The 27,367-nt window shown below is 48.4% G+C and overlaps 1 protein-coding gene across 1 annotated transcript; it reads left to right on the top strand.

Annotated features, from left to right (window-relative positions):
- The first annotated feature begins 18,362 nt into the window (after positions 1-18,362).
- Positions 18,363-23,724, top strand: LOC123398798 (cation/H(+) antiporter 19). The gene is made up of 2 exons (XM_045093252.1): positions 18,363-18,758; positions 21,216-23,724. Exons 1-2 carry the CDS (start codon positions 18,546-18,548, stop codon positions 23,445-23,447), a joined length of 2,445 nt encoding a protein of 814 aa, XP_044949187.1. The 5' UTR covers positions 18,363-18,545; the 3' UTR covers positions 23,448-23,724.
- The last annotated feature ends 3,643 nt before the right edge of the window (positions 23,725-27,367 follow it).

The following is a 27,367-nucleotide window of genomic DNA, read 5'->3' as shown; positions in this document are numbered from 1 at the left end:
GTACTCAGATATTGTTGCTTCCGCTGATTCGTGTGTTTATCGAGCTTCTGTATTCTAGCCCTCGAGGCCCTTGGCTTGTAATATGAAGCTTGTATTATTTTATTTGTGTCTAGAGTTGTGTTGTGATATCTTCCCGTGAGTTCTTGGGTTTGATCGTATGCATTTGCGTGTATGATTAGCGTACTATTAAACCGAGGGCGTCACACGCCCTTAGCTAGGCATAAAGCGATAGAATCACGTATCCTCGTCTTTGGTGCTCAAACCATAAGTAGCCCTCATCATGGATTCATAAGGCAATCTTATTTTCTTTCTAGGAAAGTGCTCCATGCCCTTCTTTAAAGGAAATTGAAATCTAATATTCCCTTCCTTCATATCGATGATAGCACCGATAGTCCTTAGGAAAGGTCTACCAAGAATGATAGGGCATGTAGGATTGCAATCAATGTCAAGCACAATGAAATCCATGGGTACATAGTTCCTATTTGCAATAATAAGAACATCATTGATCCTTCCCATGGGTTTCTTGACAGTATAATCCGCAAGATGCAAATTAACAGAACACTCCTCAATCTCAATAAAACCCAAAACATCACACAAAGACTTTGGAATCGCGGAAACACGAGCACCCGAATCACACAAAGCATTGCATTCATAGTTTTTGATTTTGATTTTGATAGTAGGTTCCCACTCATCATGAAGCTTTCTAGGGATAGAAACTTCCAATTCAAGTTTCTCTTCAAGAGATTTTATCATAGCTTCGACGATATGATCGGTAAAGGCCTTGTTTTGGCTATAAGCGTGTGGAGAGTTTAGCATGGATTGCATCAAGGAAATGCATTCAATCAAGGAGCAACTACAATAATTGAATTCCTTGAAATCCAAAGTAGTAATTTCATTACTACTCAAGGTTTTAATATCTTCTACTCCACTTTCAATGCTTTTAGCATCAAGATAGACGGACTCCGAATCATTGGGGCATTTTTCAACCAAAGTGGATTCATATCCAGCCCCATCATCATTAGGTTTGACACAAGAAAACAAAGATTCAATGGGAGTCACACCAAGCACTTTAAGATCTTCGTGATTCTTATCACGAGAACATGCCTTTTTAAGGCATTCATGTCTAGCACGTATTTGGACGGTTCTTTCTTTGCTCTAACTCATGGAAACACGCATAGCTTTCAGAGTTTCATCCATATTGATCTTGGGAGGAGCACATCTAACTTTCAAAGCATCAATATCACTAGACATTCTATCAACGCTCCTAGCCAAATAGTCAATTTTGAGTAGTTTTTCCTCTATGGACGAATTGAAAATCTTTTGCGAGTTGATAAACTCTTTGATATTACTCTCTAGATCAGAGGATAATCTATTTTAATTTCCATGAGTATTGTTGTAGTAGTTGCCAAAGTTATTAGAGGGGTTACTAGGAAAAGGCCTAGGAACATAGTTTCCTCTAAAAGCATTGTTGTTGCCAAAATTATTCCTACCAACAAAATTAACGTCCAAGCTAGCGTTGCTACTCTCAATCAAGGAAGACAAGGGCATATCGTTAGGATCTAAAGGAGCACTTCTACTAGCAACCAAATTCATTAACTCATCCATCTTAGCACTTAACGAGTTAATTTCTTCTATAGCGTGTACCTTTTTACTAGTAGGTGACATGTAAGTGTGCCACTATGAGTAGTTCGTCATGATATTGTCTAGGATTTTGTGGCTTCTCCTAACGTGACTTCCATGAACGTTCCACCTTAGGCGGAGTCCAAGACATTTCTAGAAGCGAAATTCAAGACAGCGTAGAAGATTTGTATAATCATCCAAAGACTCAAGCCACGAGCGGGACAATTTCTAATCATCAATTTCATTCTCTCCCAAGATTGTTCAACATGTTCATGATCAAGTTGCTTAAAATTCATAATATCATTACGGAGAGAGATAATCTTAGCCGGCGGAAAATACTTGGATATATAAGCATCTTTGCACTAGTTCCAAGAACTAATACTATTTATGGGCAAACACGAAAACCAAGTTTTTGCTCGATATCGCAACGAGAAAGGAAAAAAGCTTCAATTTAATCACATCATTATCCACATCTTTCTTCTTTTGCATATCGCAAAGCTCAATGAAGGTATTAAGATGGGATGCGGCATCTTCACTAGGAAGGCCGGAGAATTGCTCTTTCATAACAAAATTCAGCAAAGCAGCACTGATTTCGTACGATTCCGCACTAGTGGCGGGAGAAATCGGAGTACTAATAAAATCATTATTATTAGTATTTGAGAAGTCACAAAGTTTGGTGTTTTCAGTCATGGCGACTTCAGCAAGCAAGCAAGCACACAAACGAACAGAAAGCAAGCGAGAAAAAAGGGCGAACGGAGAAAGCCAAACGAAAAAGGAAAATGAAGAAAAGGGCAAACGATAAAGGCAAACGAAAAAGGAAAATATATTTGTAATTTTTTGTTTTTCAGAAGTGAGGGAGAGGAAAACGACGGGCAAAAAAGTAAATGCAAGAGATGAGTTTGCGACACTTACTTGGATGAGTTCTTGACTTGATCCTCCGCGGCAACGACGCGAGAAATTCTTCTACTACGGCAACAAACAACAGCGCCAGAAATTGGCACGTTGACGGAGACTTGGCTTGCGCTGGTTTTTCCCTTGAAGAGGAAAGGGTGATGCAGCACAGCAGCAGTAAGTATTTCCCTCAATTTGAGAACCAAGGTATCAATCCAGTAGGAGAATCGCGTCAAGTCCAGAGTACCTGCGCAAACACAAAAGAGCTTGCACCCAACGGTATAAAGGGGTTGTCAATCCCTTCAACATTGATTGCAAAGTGAGATCTGAAGGCGGAAAGTGCAACAAAGTAAAAGTGTAAGGCTGAAAATATGATGTGAAGTAGACCCGGGGGCCATAGTGTTCACTAGAGGCTTCTCTCAAAATAGCAAATATTATGGTGGGTGAAAAAATTACTGTCGAGCAATTGATATAACCGCGCAAAGTCATGACGATATCTAAGGCAATGATCATACATATAGGCATCACGTCCGAGACAAGTAGACCGATACTTTCTGCATCTACTACTATTACTCCACACATCGACTGCTATCCAGCATGCATCTAGTGTATTGAGTTCATGACGAACAGAGTAACGCCTTAAGCAAGATGACATGATGTAGAGGGATAAACTCAAACCAATGATGAAAACGCCATCTTTTTACCCTTGAAGGCAACAACATGATGCGTGCCTCGCTACCCCTTATGTCACTAGGTGAGGTCACCGCACGGTACGAACCCAAAACCAAGCACTTCTCCCATTGCAAGAATCATAGATCAAGTTGGCCAAACAAAACCCACAACTCGAAGAGAATTACAAGGATATGAAATCATGCATAAGAGAGATCAGAAGAAACTCAAATAAGATTTATAGATAATCTGATCGTAAATCCACAATTCATCGGATTTCGACAAACACACCGCAAAAGAAGATTACATCGGATAGATCTCCATGAAGATCATGGAGAACTTTGTATTGAAGATCCAAGAGAGAGAAGAAGTCATCTAGCTACTAGCTATGGACCCGTAGGTCTATGGTGAACTGCTCACGCATCATCGGAGAGGTCATGGTGTTGATGAAGAAGCCCTCCGTATCCGACCCCCCCTCCGGCAGGGCACCAGAATGTGCCCCAGATGGGATCTTGCGGAGACAGAAGCTTGCGGCGGCGGAAAAGTATTTTCGTGGCTCTCTTGATTTTTTTTCTGGGATTTTAGGGAATATATAGGCGAAGGAGCTAGGGAAGAGGAGGCCCAGGGATCCCACAAGCCTGGGAGGCGCAGGCCCCCCTGGTCGCGCCATGAGGGCTTGTGGGGTCCTTGGTGACCCTCTGCCTTGGTTCTCAAGTCTCCCGGTCGTCTTCTGTTTCAGAACAAATCTTTTTGGAAGTTTTATTCCGTTTGGACTCCGTTTAAAATCCTCCTCTGAAAAGGGTCAAAAACACAGAAAAATAGGAACTCGCACTTGGCACTGAGTTAATAGGTTAGTCCCAAAAAGATATAAAAGGCATACAGAACATCCAAAGTTTGACAAGATAATAGCATGAAACCATCAAAAATTATAGATACGTTCGAGACGTATCACTTGCTACTGCCTGTAAGTAGTACTACTTCAATCATTAAGTCTCTATATATAGGTCAGCTCTTTCATTGCATGTATTTTTAATTATCCTCACTATATTATATGTAGATTGAAGATCGTCGAATTGAAGAAAAGACAAATCGGTGATATTGGGTTCATTAACACAAATCTCGTAGTTGCATTTATGGTTGAATTTCAGGCCAAAGATATCGAGGCCAACCTACTACAATCATTTGTATTGAATCAAAACAAAGCTATAATACTCTTCCCTTACGAATTCCAGTGAGTGTTACTGTCTTGTGCATATTCGGTTTCCCTTATTAGTCAAGGTTATAGTAATGTAATTGATGAGTTATGCATGCGTGCACAGCTTCCACTATATTCTCCTAGAGATTAAGCTTGAGTAGGGAATAGTAACCGTCTTAGACTCGAGACGAAAAGATCCCAAGGAATATGCGAACATGACTGAAATTCTACAGAAGTAAGTTAAATCGATCATTATCGCACCATATCAGCAACTTTGTTCATTTCCTGATATCAAGTAATTGTTTTCTTTGTCTGGCAGGGTTTGGAAAAAATCACCTCAAAAACTCCGGGACTGCCGAAGAAGCTGCAATTTAGACACCCGACAGTAAGTACTATAGTAGCATGTTCCACGCATTTCCTAGTGATTCAAGCGCTAGTTTCATCAATACCATTTAGCATGCTTGCTAACTATCAGTTTGATTGACCTCTATTTCTTGTAAAGTGGTTGTGACAGGAACCAGGGAATGATTACTGCGGATACTACATTTGCGAGTCCATCCGCCACACGACCTGTGAGCGGGGCTACTCTGACAAACAATATGAAGTGCGTAAATAATAATATTCACAATTTTATTTTATTACCATCATTTGTGTTCAGTTTCATTTATTCATATATATGTATTGACCCCCTTCTTCAAATTAGATATTTTGGATGCGGGATGAACTCCTACCAGCAGATCGTATGCGAGGAATTCAAGAGGAATTGGCGGCATTCTTTCTTGACCACGTGATCGCTAAAGACGGAGAATACCATGTGAACCCTAATCAGTTGAATTTTAATTAGGAGATTATATTGTAAGAGATAATTATATTGTATATATGTAGCCAGTAGCGTCAGATAGATATACGAGAACTTGTTGTTCGACCAATCTCTCAGAGAAGGAGAGGTGGTCGATATCACTTCTCTCTGTATGCATATGTTCATGACGATCTTCTGTTTCCTTCATTTGCTTACTAGCTAGCGTGTCTAGTCCTCTCTATACGTATAGTACGTAGCATCTACCAAGCACGAAGATAAGAGAGGACACTTCTCTCTATTAATTAGCTAGCTAACACAATATATGAAACACCTAAATTAACCCCCCAAAAACCCCTAACCCCCCCCCTTCAAAAATAACAAAAACTCCAGCACCTGAAATGCTGACGCGTGGATGCCTATTGGTCCCGGTTGGTGCCACCAACCGGGACCAAAGGGCCTCCTGCCTGGGCTCGCCGCACCGACCACGTGGAGGCCCATCTATCCCGGTTCGTGTAAGAACCGGGACTAAAGGCCAAGGGCATTAGTAACGATCTTTTTGTCCCGGTTCCAAAACCGGGGCAGAAGGCCCTTACGAACTGGAACAAAGGCCCTCTTTCTACTAGTGCCTGCAGGCCCCGCCAGACCTTCCTGAAGGGTGTCAGGGATATCCCTCCTCCACTCCCCTCTGCGTTCCCGAGGAAACCCTAGGACCTGTTCGGGCAACAACGGTGGCATCGTCGCATTCCTTCTTCAAGGTGTTGTTTGGTGCGCGATGCTTCAGAATGCTGGGACGTGGTCGTACTTTTTCGACGGGTGCAGGGATTGCCGATCTTCTTCTCCTTGTCAATCTGCCGACGTTGGCAGTTGTTTCTCTTTTCTTTCTTTTACTTTTCCTTTTGGGCTTGTTTGTGTTGTGCCTTCAGCGAGCTGGATGTATCGGATGGTTTCTTTATAATCTAAAGCGGAGGGAAACCCTTTATCGTCAAAATATAACTAGATAATTGCTCGCGCTTTGCAATAGGTGTAAAATTCTATAGAATGTTAGCCCATGATTACCTTTCTTATTAGTGTGATTGTCTAAATGATTATTTTTAAAATCATGCCCAAGATTTACGTACCTAAATAAATTTTAATATTTTATTTGGTCGGAACATATTGTCTTCCCAAAGAAAACATAATTTTATTGGGTAAGTCAATAAAAGATGAGAGAGGAGGGGAATGTTCTTTTTTGTGGGTAATCACCATACTCATTAACTTAAACGGTGTGAGGGTAAGTCGCCCTCGACACAAGCTGCCACTGGGGCAGGTACATAGTTTTCCCACTCCTCGAAGTGGTTGGGAGCATACGACCGACCTATGCTAGCTAGATTATCCGCTGCCGTGTTAGCCTCCATACAACACACCGTGATCTTAACCTTAGAGAACCACATCTTGAGTTGAAATTTGAGATCCTCGATCACCGCTGCATATGGTGAGGCATCCACCCGGGCAAAGTCCATGGCCTCCTCGAGCAGTGTGCAGTCTGTTTCGAATAGGACTAGCACTAGGCCGAGCTCGGCTGCATATGATATGGCGTGAGCAAGGGCATATACCTCCGCCCCAAAGGCATCCTAGACACGTTCCTGTCTGCCAGCCCTTGCTGCGACCAGCACTCCATCTGCGTCCCGGGCGATAGCACCCCACCCCGAGCCGTCATGTCCCGGAAGGAAGGAGTCATCCACATTGATCTTGATCATTTCATCAGGGGGCGGCCGCCACCGTTGGGGAGATAGCTCAGCTTTCTGTACACAGTATATCTGCTCATATTGGATGGCATTAGCCCGTGTCCGTCTAGCGACTGCCTCTGCGGATTCCGGTAAATCCCCTTCCCTCAGCTTATTCCGGTTAGACCGCCAAAGCCACCAGAAGGTAAGGATAAGCATCCTTTTGTGTTCACTAATGCTCCAGATATAATCCAGTGCATGGTGCACCGATGGGAATTCCTGCAGTCTCCGCCGTTCTGGCTCCAGCGCAAGTTCTCTCCATACCGCCTTGGCGTTCTTGCATTTGATGAACAAGTGTCCACCATCCTCGTCCGCTCTACCACAGAAGAGGCATTTAGTGTTCTCCACTAGGATCCCCCTTTTCTTGAGATTCACCCGAAGAGCCAGGGAATCGTGCTTTAGCCTCCATGCGAACATCTGGATGTTCCTCGGCCCCCTGATCTTCCACAGACGGCGCCAAGAATCAGCAGCTCGTGGGTTGCTGGGAGCCGCTGTCGTGCTTGATCCCACATCTCCAAGTGGCAAGTGTTTCCGTAACTGAACCTGTAGCTTGTATGCGCTCTTGATGGAGTGAGCTCCTTTGCTATCGTATTGCCAGGCCACAAAATCCGGAACCCCTTCTCTCAGTGGGATATGCATGATATGTCGGGCATCATCCTCCCAAAAGGTCTCATGAACCAGCCTTTCATCCCAGTTGCCAGTAGCTGGATCAATGAGCTCGCTAACATGCTGTAGCAGGTTACCCCTCCGAGGCGTGATCACACGTCTCGACCACGGTCTCGGTATCCAAGGATCTTTCCATATGTTAACATTCATACCATCTCCAATGCGCCAGATGTATCCATCCTTGATGAGCTCCAGACCATGTAGTAGACTTCTCCAGGAGTAAGAGATGCTCGGGCGTGGGGTAGCATCAAGAACATGGGTGTGAGGGAAGTACTTGCTTTCAGTACCCTAGCACACAGCGAGTCTGGGCACTGAATCAGCCTCCAAACCTGCCTGGATAACATAGCTATATTGAAGCAGTCCATGTCCTGGAAGCCCAATCCACCCTGATCTTTCAGTTTTGTGAGCCTCTCCCAGCTGATCCAATGGACGGTATTTTCCTTCTCTTGCTAGCTCCACCAGTATTTCCCCAGCATCAAACTAAGCTCCTCACAGAACGCCTCCGTAAGGTAAAAGCATGACATGGCATAGGTGGGTATTGCTTGTGCCACAACTTTGACGAGGGTTTCTTTGCCTGGCTTTGCAATTAGCTTCTCCTTCCAGCCATAAACCTTCCCAGCGACTGCTCCTTTGATGTACGCAAAAGCTTTCCTCCTGGACCGGCCCACATGAACCGGCAGGCCCAGGTATTTCTCGTTCCATGTCTCGCTTTGGATCCCCAGTATGTTTTTCACTGCCATGTGTGTATCGTCTGTAGTATTGGGGCTGAACATGAGCGCTGATTTCTCTGTATTAATACACTGGCCAGAGCAGTGCTCATACAGATCTAGGATTTCCTTTAACACGACCGCCTCCCTCGGTTCAGCTTTCATTAGTAGGACGGAGTCGTCAGCGAAGAATAGGTATGACACCGTTGGAGCCGTGCTGCATATTTTCACCCCACTGATCCGCCCAGCGGCCTCCGCTTCTTGGAGGAGTGCCGATAGCCCTTCTGCGCAAATGACAAACAAGTACGGCGACAGCGGGTCCCCTTGGCGAAGGCCTCTCGTGGGAGAAAACTGCTCAGTGAGATCACCATTAACCTTGATTTGGTATCTTACAGTGGTAACGCAGCGCATGATCAGCTTTACCACCTCGTAGCCGAAGCCTAGTCTGCACAGCATGGCCTCTAGGAAACTCCACTCGACTCGATCATACGCCTTGCTCATATCCGCCTTGACCGCCACAAATCCTTCTTTCCCCTTGGTCTTGTGAAGGAGATAGTCTGAAATCTCATATGAAATCAGCACATTATCGGTGATAAGTCTGCCCGGTACAGAGGCACTCTGATTGTCAGATATAATCTCTGGCAGGATCATTTTCATCTGATTCACGATTACCTTAGACACCAATTTATAGACCACGTTGCACAAGCTGATGGGGCGCAAGTCCTTAATCCTGGTCGGTGATTTAACTTTGGGAATCAGAACAATAAGGGTGTCATTCCACCCTTCTGGGATTGCGCCTCCATTAAGCACTGTTAAGACTTCCTCCACTACTTGGTCCCCTATGAGGTGCCAATTGCGCTTGTACACAACAGAGGGCATACCATCCGGGCCAGGTGCCTTCAGGTCTCCTATGTTATCAAGGGCAGCTTTGATCTCCTCCCTAGTGAATGCAGCCGACATGAGGTTGTTCATCGCGGGTGTTACCCGAGGCTGCACCTTGCGCAGTAGGTCCTCCATATGCCCACCCACCTTTGTAGTGAATAATTCCTGAAAAAAGGAGCACACATAATTGGTTAGCTCTTCGCCATCCTTCACTACCGATCCATCCTCCCTCCTGAGCCCCTTAATTTTGTTTTTCTTCCTCCTCGCTGAAGCCACCGCCATGAAATATTTCGTGTTTCTATTCCCATCCTTGAGCCAGGCAACATGGGACCGCTGTTTTGCTTTGATATGTTGCTTCTCCTCCAAGTCATGCACAACACCCCGTAGGCTTCCCTCTTCTCGGACCTTCGACTCGGAAACTGGTGCACACATACATCTCTCCAGCGCAGCCTGTGCCGTTTTCAGTCTTCCTGCTATCTCCCCTACTTCCTCCTTATACCAAGCCCGCATCTTGATGGGCACCTTCCTCAGGTGTTGTGCAACGTTGCCACCTTCTGCCCTCCCTTCATCCCATGCCTCCTTGATAGCTGCTGCACACCCCTCCTCCTGTAGCCACCATGCTTCAAAGCGAAACCCCCTGTCGCCCCCTTGACTCTGCCAGCCGAGTCCACCCTCCGTAGTGACGATTAGCGGTCTATGACCCGAGTGGCGTGGCCGCCCATGCACCACGCTGAATCCTGGGAACGTTTCACACCAATCTGAATTAGTTGTTACTCGGTCGAGCCGTTCGCATATGTATGAACTCGCCTCTTTGCTATGATTCCTCCACGTGAACTTGTCTCCAGTGTAGCCAATGTCACACAACCCGGCATTCTCCAGCGTCTCTCGAAACCTATCCATACACACCTGCGGCCTACGGCCCTCAAGTAGGATCTCATTGAAGTCACCAAAGCACATCCATGGCCTCCCCTGTTGGTGTTGTTGCCCTAGCAATCGCATTGTACGCCATGTTTCTGTTTTCCTCTCCGCTTCCGACTCGCCATAGACTCCAGTTAGCCTCCACATAGTACCAGATTCTTCCATGACATCCACATCAATGTGCCTGCGACCATACGATCGTAGTGTTACATGAACCTCCTTTCTCCATAGTAGAGCAACCCCTCTACTCCTTCCTACCGCACTCCATGCAACCATGTTACTAAGACCCAGTCGCCACTTGAACGTCTCTAGTTCCTTTTCAGTCAGCTTGGTTTCCGACAAGAAAAGGATATCGGGATCCTCCACTCTCCCCAGCTCGAGGAGACTCTGAACTGCCGGGCCATTCCCGAGCCCCCGGCAGTTCCATCCGATGAGTTTCATTGCGTTCGACGGGGCTGGTCCAACAGCCCGACCGATATGATCAGATGTGGTGCCTCAGTATCCCCCTCCGTCACCCCATCTACCTCCTCACACAGCTCCATTCTCCCCCGTTTTGCCTCCACTTCCTCTAGTGCCCCTTCCTTAGACCGCTTGGCTCCTGTCAGCCTGTTAGTTTGTCGAGCTCCTCCTTCAGCCACCATAGTCTCCTGCCTAATCCTTTTGAATTTCCGTTGTCCATCCTTTAATGGTGCCCCTCCTGCTACCTCTGCTATGATCGGACCCTCCTCCTGCGGTGATATGTGGTTCTGTCCTTCTTCCCCGGGGTTGCCCAAGGGCGAGGTGGCATCATACTCCAAACCTTTAACAGCAGGGGTTCTGATCACCCGCTCAGCTGCGGGGGCCTTCTCCTCTGGGCGGATCCTGGTCTCCGGTTCTCCTCCCCCATGCACGACAAGTTGCAGTTTCTTGGGCTGGCCTCCCTCCCGGGTAGCATGGGCGGTTTGCTTGGCCGGGCTTGTTACTTCCTCTCCCTTCTCCGCATCCCCACTCCTTCCCTCCGTGCTCCTCGAGCTCTCCTTTCGCCAGGACAGGCCATCACTACCGCTCCCCGTCTTCTCCTGTGACCGACTACTACCAAAGGGTCGAGGGACTCCTGAACCTCGGCCTCTCCCCCTCCAGCTGCCAGACTCGTCCCTGTACGCCTTCCTGCGGCTCAAGTCTGCCCGGAGCCACCCTCCGAACTGCGCCCGTCTAGTCTTATCCACATGCATGTCGCATGCCCTCTCACTATGCCCCACCATACCACACACATAACAAAATTCAGGCAAGAACTCATATTCAAAACGGCACCATGCCCCTTCTTCCTCCTCACCTCCTCCATCAATATTAATCTTCTTCTTCTGTTTCTGCCTCCCACCCTCCTCCGCATCATCCAGCATAAATCCCCTCATGATTGGTTTGTCGATGTTCATTCTGATCTTAACTCGTAGAAATTTCCCCATGGCTACTCCATCAGCTCCAACATCCGCTTCCACAAAGCTACCAACGAGGTTCCCAATCTCCTCTGTCGTTACTTCATTCATCATCCCCAGCGGGAGGCTGAACACCCTCATCCAGATGGGGATCACATTGAACTCATAGTCCTCCGGCCTCTTCCCCGGATCATAATCCTCCACTACTACCAGATCCTTCTCAAACATCCACGGGCCATCCTCCAATGCCCTTCTTTTCCCCGACTCCTGGTGGAACGTGAACACAAACAGATTCTCCCCCACCTCCTTGCACTCGATGCCCTTGATCGGGCACCACACACGCCCCAGCGACAGCCGGATCGCGTCGGGGTTAGCCAGCTTCTCCGACACTACCTTTCCTACCGCCTGCGCCACCGGGGTCTTACCCCGTTCCTTCCCTGGTACCCTGACCTTGACTCCCCGGCGCTCGTCCTCCGTCAACCGCAGCCCCCACATCAGCCCATCCACCGCCTCCATCTCCTTCCCTCCCCTAGACTGACCCGAGTTAGGGTTTAAGGTGGTGTACGACCGTGCGACCCCAGGCACACGGAAGGTTGTGAGATGGTGGTGGGATCTACTCTCCGTCGGGATGAGAATGACGAGTTCGGCGCCAAAGATCAGAGATCTCGCCGTCGTCCTAGCCAGGCCTCGCCCGAACCCTAACCGTGATCGCCTCCGAAATCGTCGGAGCACCCTAACCGCCACACGAGGGGCGGACTTGTTGACACAAAGGGAGATGTGAGTGTTAGAGGAGGGGAATGTTGGATGAAGGACGATGTGGACGATAGAAACTGATGTCCTTTTTATGTAGGAGAGCTAGATAATTGCTCGTGCATTGCAATGAGTGTAAATACTCTGTACTATGTTAGCTCATGATAACCTTCCATAATGTCCGTGATTTATATACCTAAATATACTAGTTAGCATGCATGTGCAACGCACGACTAACCGAATAATTTATAAATTTCTTTTATTTGGTAATCACTTGTTTGTTAAGTACATATTTTTGTCAAAGAAAACATAATTCTATTTGTAATAAGTCAATAAAATATATACCTACTAATAAAAGAAATAGATATTCTTAGTCCGTTTTGTTATTTTATTAAAAAAAACCTGATGTTTCTAACATTAAACCCGCAGTATATATTAAATATTTTTTTAAATACTCATATCTTCTAAATCATACTCCAAATTTAACATATTATATATAAAATTTGATTAGAAAAATATGTAGAATTTGAATATGATGTTATTTTACATGTTAAACATTTAATAAAAAATATATCTAAGGCGCAATTTTAATAAATAATTCATTATTCGTCTTTTTTCATAGCGGTACTAATCCCGATTGGGGATGAACACGTCAACAAAATCTGGATTGGAGATGAAAATAAAGGTCACTTGTCCATTTCTTTATATGTATTAAATCTACATGCAAGCCGTGTTAAAATAAAAGACATGTGGAATCTTGAACTGAACTTTTATAAGGTAAGACTATATCTGTTTGTGCCGTAACTACGAAGACTCATATTATAGACCATTTTTTATAAATTAAAAGTGTTTTTTTTTTCATTGCAACGCACGGACCCTTTGGCTAATAAAAAATGAAAGGAAAGAGGGGATGTTGGACGAAGGATGATGTGGATGATACAACCTCACGTTTTTTAAAATAGTGGACATAACAGTCCTTTTCCTAGAACAGGGTCTGGCCAACTAGCTAGGCTTCGGTTGGGAAGAGTCATGTATGATGCAAACATGCGTACCATCTTGCACCTCTACACGTAGATAGTGAACTTTTTTATGTACCAAATTGCTACGATGATAGGTTGTGGGTAGGTAATGTGTGAAGTCTCTCTCCCTATCTAATAAATCTGTGAACTTATTGCTCCTGCTTGCAGATAGAATAACCAAGTCTCCATCAATTATTTCATTGTTGTCTGATTTCAGCTTACAAGTTCAGAGTCAAACCTAGGAAACGAATAAACAAACAAATAGACAAACCGTTGATGGATGTATATATCTATGGTTTTCTTATTGCACCATTAATATACATAATGTCTACACTAACCACGTCCCCTTTAGCCATCCAACCAATTCCAACATTTCGAAAGGATCCATCTTATCCATCTTCAAAAGTTCTAAAAAACATCATTTAAAAAACGATCATGAGGAAAATATAATCAAGCATACTTTCATAAATTAGGAAATTTGTTCTCATTATTTTTTGCAAAAATTCAACTTATTTCAGAATATAAAACAGATAGACACTTTATCTCTTTAATGTCTGACAAATTAAGTAATTTAGTTTCATTAATTTTTGCAAGTTAAATACACATCTAGGGATGTTTATATAATCTTTTTAAATTTCATAAATACCTATAGCTAAACTCAAGCATCCACCAATCTATGGATGTTTTAAAAAGCTTCTTAAAAATTTCTCAACCATCATCAAGAATCCTCGGGATTTGGTGGGTAGTACTTTTAGTCAAACTTTGGAAATTCAATGGAATTCTGGATTTGCCATCAATTTTGGATGAAAAGCCTAAATGGTTTGATGCTAAAAGTTGGCATGCCAAATTTTGGCAACTGCCAAATATTGGCTAGAAATTGGTTGCTTACCATATTTGGTTGCCAATATCACAAAAGGCTGCCAAATGTTGGCAGCTTTTCATTTTAGCAAATATTGACAACGCCAAATGTTGGTAGCAAACCAAACAACCTCGAAATAATCCGTCCTTCAAGAAAACGGTTTGCCCGCAGTTCCCTACATAAATACATGCATGCTAGGAGTAGTTTTTCCTTACTTTGGGATTATTTGTGTTTTGCTTGCCATTAACTAATTAGTATTATTATTGCAAACAACAACTAACTGAATGTTTTTCTAGTCCGACAAAAACACGGTAATTTGTGATTTCATATCCAAAAATTTGTGCCTAGTTAAGTTTCTTCAGCTTTCGAGTTTTGGTTTTGTAGTCGTTGAATCAACATATTTTTTGCGGTTTTTTGTGCATCAATCCTGGTCGAATACTAGCCGTTTGGCCGTGTTTACGTCCAAACAACCGCTGACTACAGTTTAAGACATTATTTCCTCAAACGCTGCCAGGTTTATTTATGAATGACAAAAAAGTTTTCACAAAAAGATAAGAAATCCAACTTATTTGAAAGTATGTTAATGACAAAACCCTTAGCTTTTTATGCATGAAAAATTACATGAGTTGTGATTGCAACAAAAAAAACTTGCATGAATTGTCTTCATGAATCATGGCAGGTTCACATGTTTAAGCATAATAAATGTTTTCAGATCTTTTTTCCAAAATGCTTAACACCCAAAGTGTAAACTCAGTGATCCACCGTCATGTATATTAGCTTTGCCGAAGAATTTCTCAACCACCGCCTAGAAAACCCTCAGATCTGGCAAGCAGTACTCTTAATTTTTAAATTTTGAAAATGCATCGAAATTCAAAGATTCCGATGAATTTTGGACGAAATCATCTTTGACGTTCCCCCTCCCTTATTGCACACACTTCCCTATATCAAAACATGCAGGTTAGGAGTTCTTTTTTTCCTGGCTTGTACTACCTTTTTTTGTGTTTTCCTGCAAACAGCAACACACCGGATGGGATGTTTCTATCCAACACAAACATGGTTGGTTGTGATTTCACATCGATTTTTTTTTACAGTTGTACATATCTTTGAGTTCGGTTTTGCCTTCCTTGACTGTTGGTTCGTATGTTTTGCCACGACCTAACCCTCACGTGCCACCCTGCGATCTCCCCCATCGGTCGACTCCTCTTGCCTCCCCCTCCCTCGCCCCTGCCCAAGAGCATGAACGGGCGAAGCCTGACAGGCGCCGACGTCGGCATGGCGTCTTCTTTCCCTCACGCAATGGGGCGGCGCTGGCCGGCCTCTTCGGGCCTGGGCGCGGCGCCCTGCGCCGGGACACAACGGCTCACCGGCATGCGATGCCTGCATGCGTGATGTGGTGGCGTGGAGGACTTCATGGCGGTAGCGACCCGTGCCGGGGGCCCTGGAAGGTGATGGTAGGTGAAGCCGAGGCTTCTCGCGGCGGCATGGCATGGCATGGCAATGTCTGTGTCCAAGTCCATGTCCAAGGTATATCTTCATCGGCGATCCGATGAGTTTGGCTCCGGATTAGATCGGATCAACGACGATGGCGAGCACGCGGGATTTCTCTCGGCGGCTCTCGTGGTTTGGTGAGGTGGGCGGCATGTCAGGGCTCCCATTGTAGGGCGGCGGCCTCCTCCCACCAGGGAGGCACACGTAGGGAGTGGCCGGTATGCCAGGGCTCCCATGGTGGTTGTGCGGTTGTGGATAGTCGGCGGATCTCGGGCTTTGAAGGCGGCCTGAATGGTCTCCGGCCGGTGACCGGAGCCGATAATGGTAATGCACTCGACTTTGTTTCCTTCTTGAAAGCATCATGGAGGTGAATCTCACAACTCCTTTCTCTACCTCCGGGTAAAACCCGGGATCATTCGATAGGATGACGGCGGCGCACTTCTGTCGTTCTCGCCTTGGGGGCGTCAATTCTTAGATGTGTGCATTGGCTTGAGTGACAAGTGGACGGTTCCAGCGGTGGAGCAGCATTCCATATGACGCATCGACGATATGGAGCCTCGGCAGGGACTCGACGACGGATGTGTGATGGTGGACACGCGCGGGAAGGAGCATTGTTTGGCGCCATGGAGGGTCGACAACAGGCCTCACGAGGTTTGATGCGTCAACGCCTGTTCTGAACATGGATCAGTGGAAGATGTCGGCGAAGACCTATGAGAGTGCGTCTCAAACCCTGTACGTGGCATCCGGTTTTAAGCGTTAAGCATTTATGCGATGTCTGTTTGGTATTAGGTTCGGATTATGGCACGCGTTCATCAAGTGGATAGGAGTAGCGACACATGTTGTTAAGATGATGACTTGAGACGTCGTGATGTATTATTACTTTGTAAGGTATTTTCAAATAAACAATAAAATGACTGCATGCAACTCTCAAATGCGAGGTCATCCTCTTTTTTTTTTGAAAAAACATATTCGTAACGGGTGGATCAATAGGGTTTTCGTGGTCTTTCTTGTGCATGCAACGTGCCTGGTTGAAAACCAACCGCCCACTACAATTTTGCAAAAAATAGAAATATAAAAAACCTGGCCGGTTTTCAAGTCCAAACAACCGCTGACTCGGGTATAAGACGTTATCCGGCCCTGGGAAAAAGAAATCAAATAAGTGAGGAGGTTGTCAGGAACCAATATTTTCTTTTTATGTCTTTTGCCATATTTTATTATCTCATAAATAAGAGTGTCGCGATTCCTCGTAGCACAGAGAACTCACATTGCACCAGTCTGCCACGGATGCATGTAGGACTTTTTCCTGCATGCATATCCCATTCCCCTCCAATGATCGCCCAACAGCGGGATCTGGTGGCACTAATATAATCCTCATTATCAGTGATGTCAACAATCCATGGCAGAAACAATGTCAACTCTGTTAGCTTGCCGGGATGGATTCGTCCATTATTGCCCTAGAATAATCTCAAGCAGGCAGGTAGGCAGTCAGACCATGTTCATGGTTTTTTTTTCTTACTTTTAGACCATCTACAGCTATCATGGACAGATCCAGGCCCTCAATCATCCATGAACGCATTTACGGACGTTGATCGATCAGTTTTTAATTTTTTCACGTTGATCATCTACTCTAGTCTCGACTATCTCCGTATCCGGCTTCAGATACATGGATGGCAGCTGCAACTCATTCTCTTGCGGCTCTGTTGGCTCCTCTACATCGGCCTTCGAATATTCATCACCACGTTAAGTTTGACAAAAAGAGCGTCAGTCACCGCCAACACCTGCTCGATGAAGCGTTGGTTGGCTTCCACACATAGGCCTCATTCTACTCCAGAATGGTCTGCTGCTTCACCATCTCTTTCGCTTGAGCGATGGTGAACTCCGCCTCCGACTGCTCCATGTTGAAGCCCGAAGTCGGCGTCATCTCCTGCTCCGGATGCTCCTTCTCCTTGTCTGCCTTCTTCTCCTCCATCGGAGCGGGTTGTTGTTCCTCTCCCTCCTCCTCCTCCTCCTCCATCTGCTTCTCATCCTCCTCCGGCTCCAGTGAGTCTAGAGGCAGCCCGATAACGATGCGCCCAGCACGCCTCCTCCGGATCTCCTGCTCCATCTGGTACCGACACTCCGGCGTGAGCACGACGTAGGTGATTATCTTCATTCGGACCATGGCGTCGTCAAAGAGCGTGGAAAGAGCACCGAAGTTGGAGAAAGGAGGTGAATGGGGGCTCCGGTCGGCGACACGAAGAGAGAAGAGGTGGATGGTATAGGGTCAGAGAACACCGTCGGTTTAAATAGCTGGACTTGACCTCGGACGACGCGCTAGACTTGCGCCAAACGGCGTTCACACCATTCGCATAGGTCTCACCCTTGGAAGGGCTCCAGGATGCCCTGCTGCTCCACTCGAACGACGGTGAACTCCGCGCGTCTGAGATGAATTTGAAAGGTCCGGCTGTCGATACTAGACCCTTTCATGTTCTGTTCACTTTCTTTTTTTTAGGGAAATGTGTTGTGTTCACTTGGACGGATTGCACGCGATCTGCCGATGTGTATTGTAAAAGGAAAACGCTAGTGCACTTGCTAGACGCCCAGGTGAAGCTCGTGCGGTGGCGTACAGGAGACCACCCGTGGATGGCGAGTTGGCTGACGTGCCGACCCCCTCGGCTATCAACTTTTTTTTTTTTGGGACACGGCTGGCTGCTCCACTCCACTATTTAAACCCCGCCGCCGCGTCTGCACTTGCATCCCAAACCGAACCCAAACAGACGGCGAGCGAGCGCGCATAGAGATCCGTGCTGTTGTGCGCCTGCGCATTTAAACCCCGCCGCCGCGGGTTGGCCGAGAGAGCCGGCGCCGGCCCAGAGAGTGGAGAGAGAGAGAGAGAGTTAGAGAGAGGGAGGTGGTTGGTTGCCATCCATGGCGGGTCATGCGGCGGCGGCGACGGCGGCGGGGGGGACGTGCCCGGCGCCGATGCAGGCGACGTCGCACGGGGCGTTCCAGGGGGACAACCCGCTGGACTACGCGCTGCCGCTGGCCATCCTGCAGATCTGCCTCGTCGTCGTCGTCACCCGGGGCCTCGCCTACCTCCTCCGCCCGCTCCGCCAGCCCCGCGTCATCGCCGAGATCATCGTAAGCCCGCCCCTCCCCTCCCTCCTCCGGCTTCGGTCTTCCATTGGATCGATTCCCTGCATCTTTCGTCTACGCATGCCCGCAACTATACTGAATTCCCTCGCCGTCGCCAGCAGATCCGATTGGCGCGTGTCATAGCAGCTAGGGTTTTGATTCGCCGCGCGTGCATGTCCGGGCCTGTCGGCGCTTTTGCCGGGTCCTCCTCCCAGAAGAATCGGGGCAGCTAGCCGTTCCGTCCGAATTTTCTCCGGCCCGTCGGAGGATGGAGACGTTCTGCTGCCGATAGTCGAGCTTGACCGGTCGATTAGAAAAATCGGGTGGCGGGGGGAGTGTGGAGGCGACGATCGACGGGACAACAGCAAGTCCTTCTTTGAATGGTTTGAGTCAGCCATTCCGTCGCTCTCGGCGCATCGCTCGATGCCCTACCATTGTTTTGTTTCTGCTACTCGATGATGGAGACGCTTCTTTGAGTCGGTCAGCCTCAGTTCTGGATTTTGTGGGGGCCGGCACGTACGTAGTACGCGCTGACGCTTCTTGGGGCTAGCTAATCAGGGATTTGGTGTAATGTTTACACCAACCCTACCTACTAGCTAGGTTAAGAAGAAGGTGAGAATAAAAGCAAGTATATTCGGGGATCGATCGATGGACAGAAACTCGACAGCCAGCCAGATGATGCTGGTTTTGGTACCTGTTAATTGCTCATGTGCTGTAATTAATCTGCGCAGCCAGCCAGACACCCATCGATGCAGCACTGTCCAAAATTAGCTCTTCATTAATCCCATGGAGTGGCAGCGTTTCAGTTTAGGAAGCCCCTAGGGATGACAGAGCCAATGAGCCATCCCCATGCATGCCGATCACGTGGCCGCTAGAGATTAGAGTCTAGAGATTAGAGATTAGAGTTATTCGCATAGCACAAAGTTAAACAAAATACTTCTATAATTTTTGCATAGCTGTCTAGAGATTAGAGTTATTCGCTAGCTTAGCAAGAAGAAAGGAGGTTCCTTATACTATCGATTTCTGATCCCTAGACATCGTCGTCTCTTGGTGTTGGGGCATGCACTGCTCCATGATCTGCACCACGTCGGGGGGGACACGGGGAAAAAGATGCCGGCGGCATGTGATCTCTGATCACGGCTCTTGGTTGCAGTCATGAACACCGTGATTCTCACCATGCATCGCATGTTTGCACCACCAAGCAGCCTCTTCGCTGTCCAAAAGAGCTGTCTAACGACTTTCAGCTTGGACGGAAAGTGGCCGGCTCGTGCACGGGGGCGGCGTTGAAATGCAGAGATACCATTGTGCGTACTACTTCGCTACTTGTGATCCGCGAGTCAATGGCCCGTGTGTCTGTTCCTATGTTTGAATTGGGCACCGCGGTCGACTTGCCGACCAGCTGCACGACTACTCCGCTACTCCCACATAACACGCGTTCTGTTGAGAGTTCAGACACATTCATGTATTGGTGATCTGGTCCATGGAAGATCGAACATGGACATGTTTTTGGGTATTGTTCACGGCCATGTTATAACTTGCTTCTTCTGTTGCTTGCCTTGTTTAACTGGTATACTTATAGTCAAAGACACGGGCTAAATTAAGCTAAGGGTGTCTACCTGACCTGCAGTAAGAAATGTGGAGCAAGCAAATGTGGTTTGTTTAACTGCATTATTGGCATCTAGAATTAGAAAGATGTTATTCCTTCTGGCCGCCTGGCTAAGCTGTCATTGACCTGACTTGCTTAAGCTTGCCAAGCGCCAACTATGTGTCACCAAACTTACTCATCAAGCCTCCTATCGACACATACGAGTAAATTATAAGTTACCGACTTGCCACGACTTCCCCTTGAACTGCAGGTCTTGCTTAGGCAAGAGAAAGTACTGCCAAGTGCCAGCGAGTTACAGACTTTACTCGTCATGCTAAAGTAACTTGTACAGTTCCAAAATAAATGAAGTTTTAGGTTTGTTCTAAGTCAAACTTGCTTGCTTACGTTTGACCAACTCTACAGAAAAAACATGTTAAGATATACACCATCAAATACACCTAGTATAAAAACATATTTCATAAAAAATTAGTGAGACTAATTTGGTGTTCTAAATGTTGATATTTTTTATGGACTTGTTAAACTCGACAAAGCTTGACTTGAAACAAAATCAAAATTTCAATTATTTTGAAACGGAGGTAGTAACCTTTAATAGCAGCTTGTGATTATTTCTCTTGCTTGCGTCGGTTACAATATTGATTGGGGTTTTGACATGACACGGGATGACACGCACACACACACACCACCTACCTGCTGTAGACAGATTTCTCTCTGGTTTGTCTGAATCCAATAACTGGAACTGAACCAAATCACTCATATGATATTCATATCTAAACAAATTTAAGACAAGAATTTTGGGACGGAGGGAGTACATGGAATGATAGATTTTGGCTTGCTTACTGAACAAATGGCTGATGCAGGGTGGCGTTCTGCTGGGTCCGTCGGCGCTGGGCCGGAGCAGCAAGTTCTTGCACGCCGTGTTCCCGGACAAGAGCCTGCCGGTGCTGGACACGCTGGCCAACCTCGGCCTGCTCTTCTTCCTCTTCCTCGTCGGCCTCGAGCTCGACATCGCCGCCATCCGCCGCACGGGCAAGAAGGCCCTCGCCATCGCGCTGGCAGGCATCTCCCTTCCGTTCGCGCTCGGCATTGGCACGTCGTTCGCGTTCCGCGCCACCATCGTCAAGGGGGCACCGCAGGCGCCGTTCCTCGTGTTCATGGGCGTCGCGCTCTCCATCACCGCCTTCCCGGTCCTCGCCCGCATCCTGGCCGAGCTGAAGCTCCTCACCACTGACATCGGTCGCATGGCCATGTCTGCCGCGGCCGTCAATGACGTCGCCGCCTGGATCCTGTTGGCGCTCGCCGTTGCACTCTCTGGAGATGGCTCACCCATCATCTCGCTATGGGTGCTCCTCACCGCTACTGGCTTCGTCCTCGCCGTTTGCCTTCTCCTCCGGCCGTTGTTGGCGTGGATGGCGCACCGGTCTCCCGAGGGTGAGCCGGTCAAGGAGGTATACATTTGTGCCACCCTCGCCATCGTCCTTGCTGCCGGCTTCGTCACCGATGTCATCGGCATCCATGCGCTGTTCGGGGCGTTCATGGTCGGCATCGTCGTCCCCAAGGACGGGCCGTTCGCCGGCGTGCTCATCGAGAAGGTGGAGGACCTCATCTCGGGGCTCTTCCTTCCGCTCTACTTCGTCTCCAGCGGCCTCAAGACGGACGTGGCCACCATCCGGGGAGCCAAGTCATGGGGCCTTCTCGTGCTCGTCATCCTCAACGCCTGCCTCGGCAAGATCGGTGGCACGGTGCTCGCGTCAATGGTCGTCAAGATCCCTGTCAGGGAGGCGGTCACGCTGGGTTTCCTGATGAACACCAAGGGGCTCGTGGAGCTCATCGTGCTCAACATCGGCAGGGACCGCAAGGTGCTCAACGACGAGTCGTTCGCTATCATGGTGCTCATGGCCCTCTTCACCACCTTCATCACGACGCCGATCGTCATGGCCATCTACAAGCCGGCGCGGCCGTCGGTGCCGTACAAGCGCCGCACCGTGGAGGGCGCACCGGCGGACGCGGACAGCGAGCTCCGCGTGCTCGCCTGCTTCCACAGCAACCACAACATCCCGACGCTGCTCAACCTCGTGGAGTCGTCGCGGGGAACGGGGCGGCAGCACCGCCTCGCCATGTACGCCATGCACCTCGTGGAGCTCTCGGAGAGGTCGTCGGCGATCTCCATGGTGCACCGCACGCGCCGCAACGCCATGCCCTTCTTCAACAGCGGGGACAAGACGGAGCAGATGGTGGTGGCGTTCGAGACGTTCCAGCAGCTGAGCTCCGTGAGGGTGAAGCCCATGACGGCCATCTCGGACCTCGAGACCATCCACCGGGACGTGATCGACAGCGCCGCCGGGAAGCGGGCGGCCATCGTCATCATGCCCTACCACAAGCTGCTCCAGCACGACGGCTCCTTCCACTCGCTCGGCTCCCAGTACCACGCCGTCAACAAGCGCGTGCTCCGCGGCGCGCCGTGCTCCGTCGCCATCCTCGTCGACCGCGGCCTCGGCGGCCACTCCCAGGTCGCCGCCAAGAACGTGGAGTTCTCCGTGGCCATGCTCTTCTTCGGCGGGGCGGACGACCGGGAGGCGCTGGCGTACGCGACCCGCATGTCGGAGCACCCCGGCGTGGCCGTGACGGTGACACGCTTCCGGCCTAGCCGGCCGCCGTCCGACGACGCGGCAGACGAGGCGGCGATCGAGGCGTTCAAGGGCAAGGTGGAGGGGTTGAAGGACGGGTCGGCGATGTACGAGGACGTTGAGGCGTCGGGCAAGGAGGAGGTGGTGCAGGCGATCAACTCGCTGTCCAAGTCCAACATGTTCGTGGTGGGGAGGATGCCGCCGACGGAGCCGCTGGTGGAGAGGCCCGAGGAGCTGGGCCCCGTGGGGAGCTACCTGGCGTCGTCGGAGTTCAAGACGTCGGCGTCGGTGCTGGTGATCAAGAGGTACGACCCGGCGACGAACCCGGCCAGCAAGAGGTTCGACCCCAAGGCGAGGCCGCCGGTGGCGACGGACGTGGAGGACGAAGAGATGGGCGGCGCCAGCGCCAGCGCCACCGCCAGCGTGGTGCCCGTGCCGTGGACGCCGCAAAACGACCTGGCGTGAGCTGGTTCATGGAGCTCCGGCCGGCCGGCATCGTGGCCGTCAGACGTGCTTGGTCTCGTACGTGTTGGTTGTGAGTAGCGACGCGATGAAGTGTACATAGTGTGCTGTTGTGTAGTGCGTACGTGTTGCTGCTGTGCGTTGAGCCTTAATTTGCTCGGTTTGTATCCATCTTTCTCAAAATTTGTTGAGAGTTTCTCAAGCATCCCAAGCATACGTGTATGCATTCTCATAATAATAATAAAAAGCATATACATATACGTGTATGCGTTCAGTTTTATGTAACGGAGCTCATTCTTTATGATTTTTGTTCCATTTTCTGTTCTGTTTCCTTTGTTTCATTTCAAAAGTTTCTGCGAGAAAGAAGGGATCAGGATTGTGCACCCAGCTAGTGGGGTGGGATTCCATGGGCACGAGGTGGAGTTTGGGAAGATGGTCCGCGGAGAAGATTTATACGACAACGGCTACTATCGGGAGGTGTACAACAACGATCGCACCAGGGCCTGGCGTGATAACTGATTTTGTGGAGAGGCTGGCACCTGAGGTGTGATGTTCTTGTACTTCCTCGGTTCCTAAATATAAGTCTTTTAATCGATTTCACTAAGGGACTACATATGAAACAAAATGAGTGAATCTACACTTTAAAGTATGTCTATTTTTATCCATATGTAGTCATCTAGTAAAATCTCTAAAAAAACTTATATTATGGAACGGAGGAGTACATGGCAAAGGAGAAACTATGCCGCGCGGTGTCAGGATGTGAAGACACGGAAGAAGAGGTATGGGTTGCATTCAGACACTGTAGGTAGTATGTTATTAGGATATAATGTACACAGTTATGATCTGCATCCTTCATGAATGTGTTAAAACTAATTATGTAATTAGGGGAAAATCTCCCCTTAACCAACCGTCAAGCGGTTTCCTCCCGCAACGACGGTTCTCTCTCCGTCTCTCCTGGAACCGACGCATCCCTTCCGATTGCGTCTCCTCCCGTTGTATAAAAGGGCAGATCTCTGTCATCATTGAATAAGAATCTCATTTTCTTCAAACACGTTATCAGCACTTGTCTATCAGAAAAGGAGCGAATAGAGAAACAGAGAAGGGAAGAAAGACTCGCCGCTGGTGAGATGTCGCCCCTGACTACTTTCTTCCTTCGTCTCGTCAAGGAGGACAACCGCCTCGTTGCCCGTCGCCCCCGTACCCTCGCTGGACGCGGCCTGAACGCTGGAAGCGGCCGGAACGCCACTGCACGTGGCCGGGGTGCCACTGGACGCGGTCAGAATGCCGCCGGTAGCTTCGCACGGGGCGGTTACCGCGCCCCCAGGCATGCGGGTGGCCAGCGCGCCACAGAGGACGCCGCCCAGGGCGCACCCGTCGGCCTTGGCGCCACCGCGCCTCCTACCAACGGCCTCAACCCATGGCTGCTCGCCGGCCACGCCGCGCCGATGGTGCACGCGGACCCGCCTCCGCCCCCTCCTCCGCCAGCGCACTGGCTGCCTCCGCACACGCCAACGCCCGCCGCCGAGGATGCCGGCCCAAGTCGATGCCCTCCCGGCTACTTACCTGTGCCGATGCGCACTGACGTGACCGCGGAGGAGGCGCTCGGCTTCGTCTCAGCGTCCACCGGTGCCTCCGGTGTCGTCCGCCTCGGAGCAGGAATGGAGGGCGTCGTGGCCAATGCCCCACCACCGCGGGAGATGAACGCGGGCCCGAGCAGCCGCGCGGAGCGACGCTTCGGCCGCCTCTTTGGGCGCGCCGTCGCTGCCCTCGACCGCCAGGCCGGCCGCCGCGCCGGCTCGTGGGCTCCGGCGAGCCTTGGCCTTGGCTTTGGCGCCACTCGCCTCGACCCCTCGCCGTTGCGTCTTCTTCTGACGAAGAGGGCCCCCCCGTGGGGCGCCGGTGATTACCGGTGCAGTGACGGGAGGAGGGGCTCTCGGTCCTGGTGCCGCCGCTGCCTGGTTTCTACGGTTTGCTGGCGAGGTGAGAAAGAAGATGCGAGATGAAGAACGAGAGGTGGTGCTGCGGCTGGTCACTGCCTTATCATCTCGATTCCTTCTCCTTCTTTTATTCTATGGTGGTGATGTCCGTGTAATGGCTACAGCCTGGCGCATTCATTGCTACGCTGGCTTCACGCCATGCAGACCCAAGCCGAATTGGCTGGTAGTGTTTGTCTGTTTAAGTACTACTAGTACTAGTTTCGTATTTATGTATGAGCAGACCATATCTAGTATTAGTTAGTACTAATTATTGTACATAGTACAGTTTTAGACTATGTTTAGTATTACTATTTTAGTACTACTATTTACACTTAGTCTAGTTCTAGATTTACTCTAGTTTAAGATTTGTGTAATTATAAGTGTGTTTATATTATGCAATGGATTGATGATATAAATAAAGTACCAGATTTCATCTGGGAAGAATGACATGTTCTATGTGTTTACCACATATTCAGTTCGCTTGAACATGTGCTTGCGATTGAAATCATCTTCTCTCGCATCTCAAACTTGCAAATTTTTGAATATTTCTCCCTCGTCTTATTTGGAATCACAAGGTAATGAGTTGTGATCTACTGCACATGTGCAGACTATCCCCTCTTACTGTAAGGTCTACGCTTTGTCAATCTTGACATGCGATTACCTTCAATGTGTATTCCTTTATATCTAAATTGTAGCATACACAAGGTAATGGACATGCAGCCTATTAGTGTGAGATCTAAGTGATCTTCAATGTGTTATGTTCACACAATTGAGGTTGAGAATTTTTCAAGTTTTACACTTGACTATCAAATTTTTGCATTCTTATTACACAACCATGATGGTTTTTAATTTACCACCCGTAAATTGATTATCTCTGGTTCCTCATGTAGGCCAAGATGACTGCCAAAGAATTTGAGGAGCTTGCCCTCAATGGCCACAATTACCCTACATGGGCTATGGACATCAAGATCAGTCTTGCGTCCCGTGGGATAGCGCGTGCAATCCAGCCCCCGGAGACTCCTCTCCCGGCTGGAGCCACGCCGCTGACAGAACAGCAGAATTATGCTGCCTTATTCATCATAAGGCACCATATTCATCCAGATCTCAAGTCTGAGTATTTACAGGAGGAATCTCCTAGTACTCTGTTTCTGGCCCTCAAAACGAGGTATGAACAGCAAAAGGCAGTAGTCCTGCCTGAAGCACTCCATGATTGGACTCATCTCCGCCTTCAGGATTTCAAGTCCATTGGTGAGTACAATCATGTTGTTCATAAGATATGTTCCAAACTGCGTTTTTGTGAGAAGGAACCTACTCAGGGGGAGATGATAGAGAAAACTTTATCTACTATGCTCCCTTCTGATAGGATCCTCCAACAGCAATACCGTGCTCGCAACTACACTGTCTATTCCGAGCTTATTCACATGTTACTTCAGGCTGAAAAGCATGATGAGCTACTCGCTAAGAATGGCTCTCAGCGCCCAGTTGGGGCACAACCTTTACCTGAAGTTCATCTGAATGTCGCGAATAGACAGAAGTTTAATGGTACCTTTCGAGGTAAACATTCCAATTCTGAGCACAAGCACAAGCGCAATGGGAACAGAAAATTCAGAAACATGGGCAAGGGCAAAGGCACTGCAAAGCCAAAGTTCGATAAAACTAAACTTTGCAACAAGTGTGGATGCTACTCGCATTCTACTGAAAAGTGCTCAATGCCCAAGCATTTGGTCATGTTGTACCAGCAATCTCAGGGACGCAAAGCACCTCAAGGGAAAAGGCTTGAAGCTAACTTCAACCTACATCCGCATAGCGCAAATGGAGCTGGCGATTCACAGGATATTCCTCCTGGACCAAGCAACGCCAAGATTCCTTATCCTCTTGAGGACCCTGCTGAAACGGAGGCCATGTTACTTGAGTACACCTCAAACGATGTGTTTGGCGACTTTGACT

The sequence above is a fragment of the Hordeum vulgare genome, chromosome 5H (assembly GCF_904849725.1).
Source record: "Hordeum vulgare subsp. vulgare chromosome 5H, MorexV3_pseudomolecules_assembly, whole genome shotgun sequence".
In the NCBI taxonomy this organism is placed as follows: domain Eukaryota; kingdom Viridiplantae; phylum Streptophyta; class Magnoliopsida; order Poales; family Poaceae; genus Hordeum; species Hordeum vulgare.
Note: the sequence above shows the minus strand (reverse complement) of the source record. Positions and strands in the feature narration are given on the sequence as shown.

Coding starts and splice junctions, on each gene's coding strand:
- LOC123398798 (XM_045093252.1), top strand. CDS start 18,546: ATGGCGGGTCATGCGGCGGCGGCGACGGCGGCGGGGGGGACGTGCCCG. Junction 18,759..21,215: donor GCGTCATCGCCGAGATCATC/GTAAGCCCGCCC, acceptor TGGCTGATGCAG/GGTGGCGTTCTGCTGGGTCC.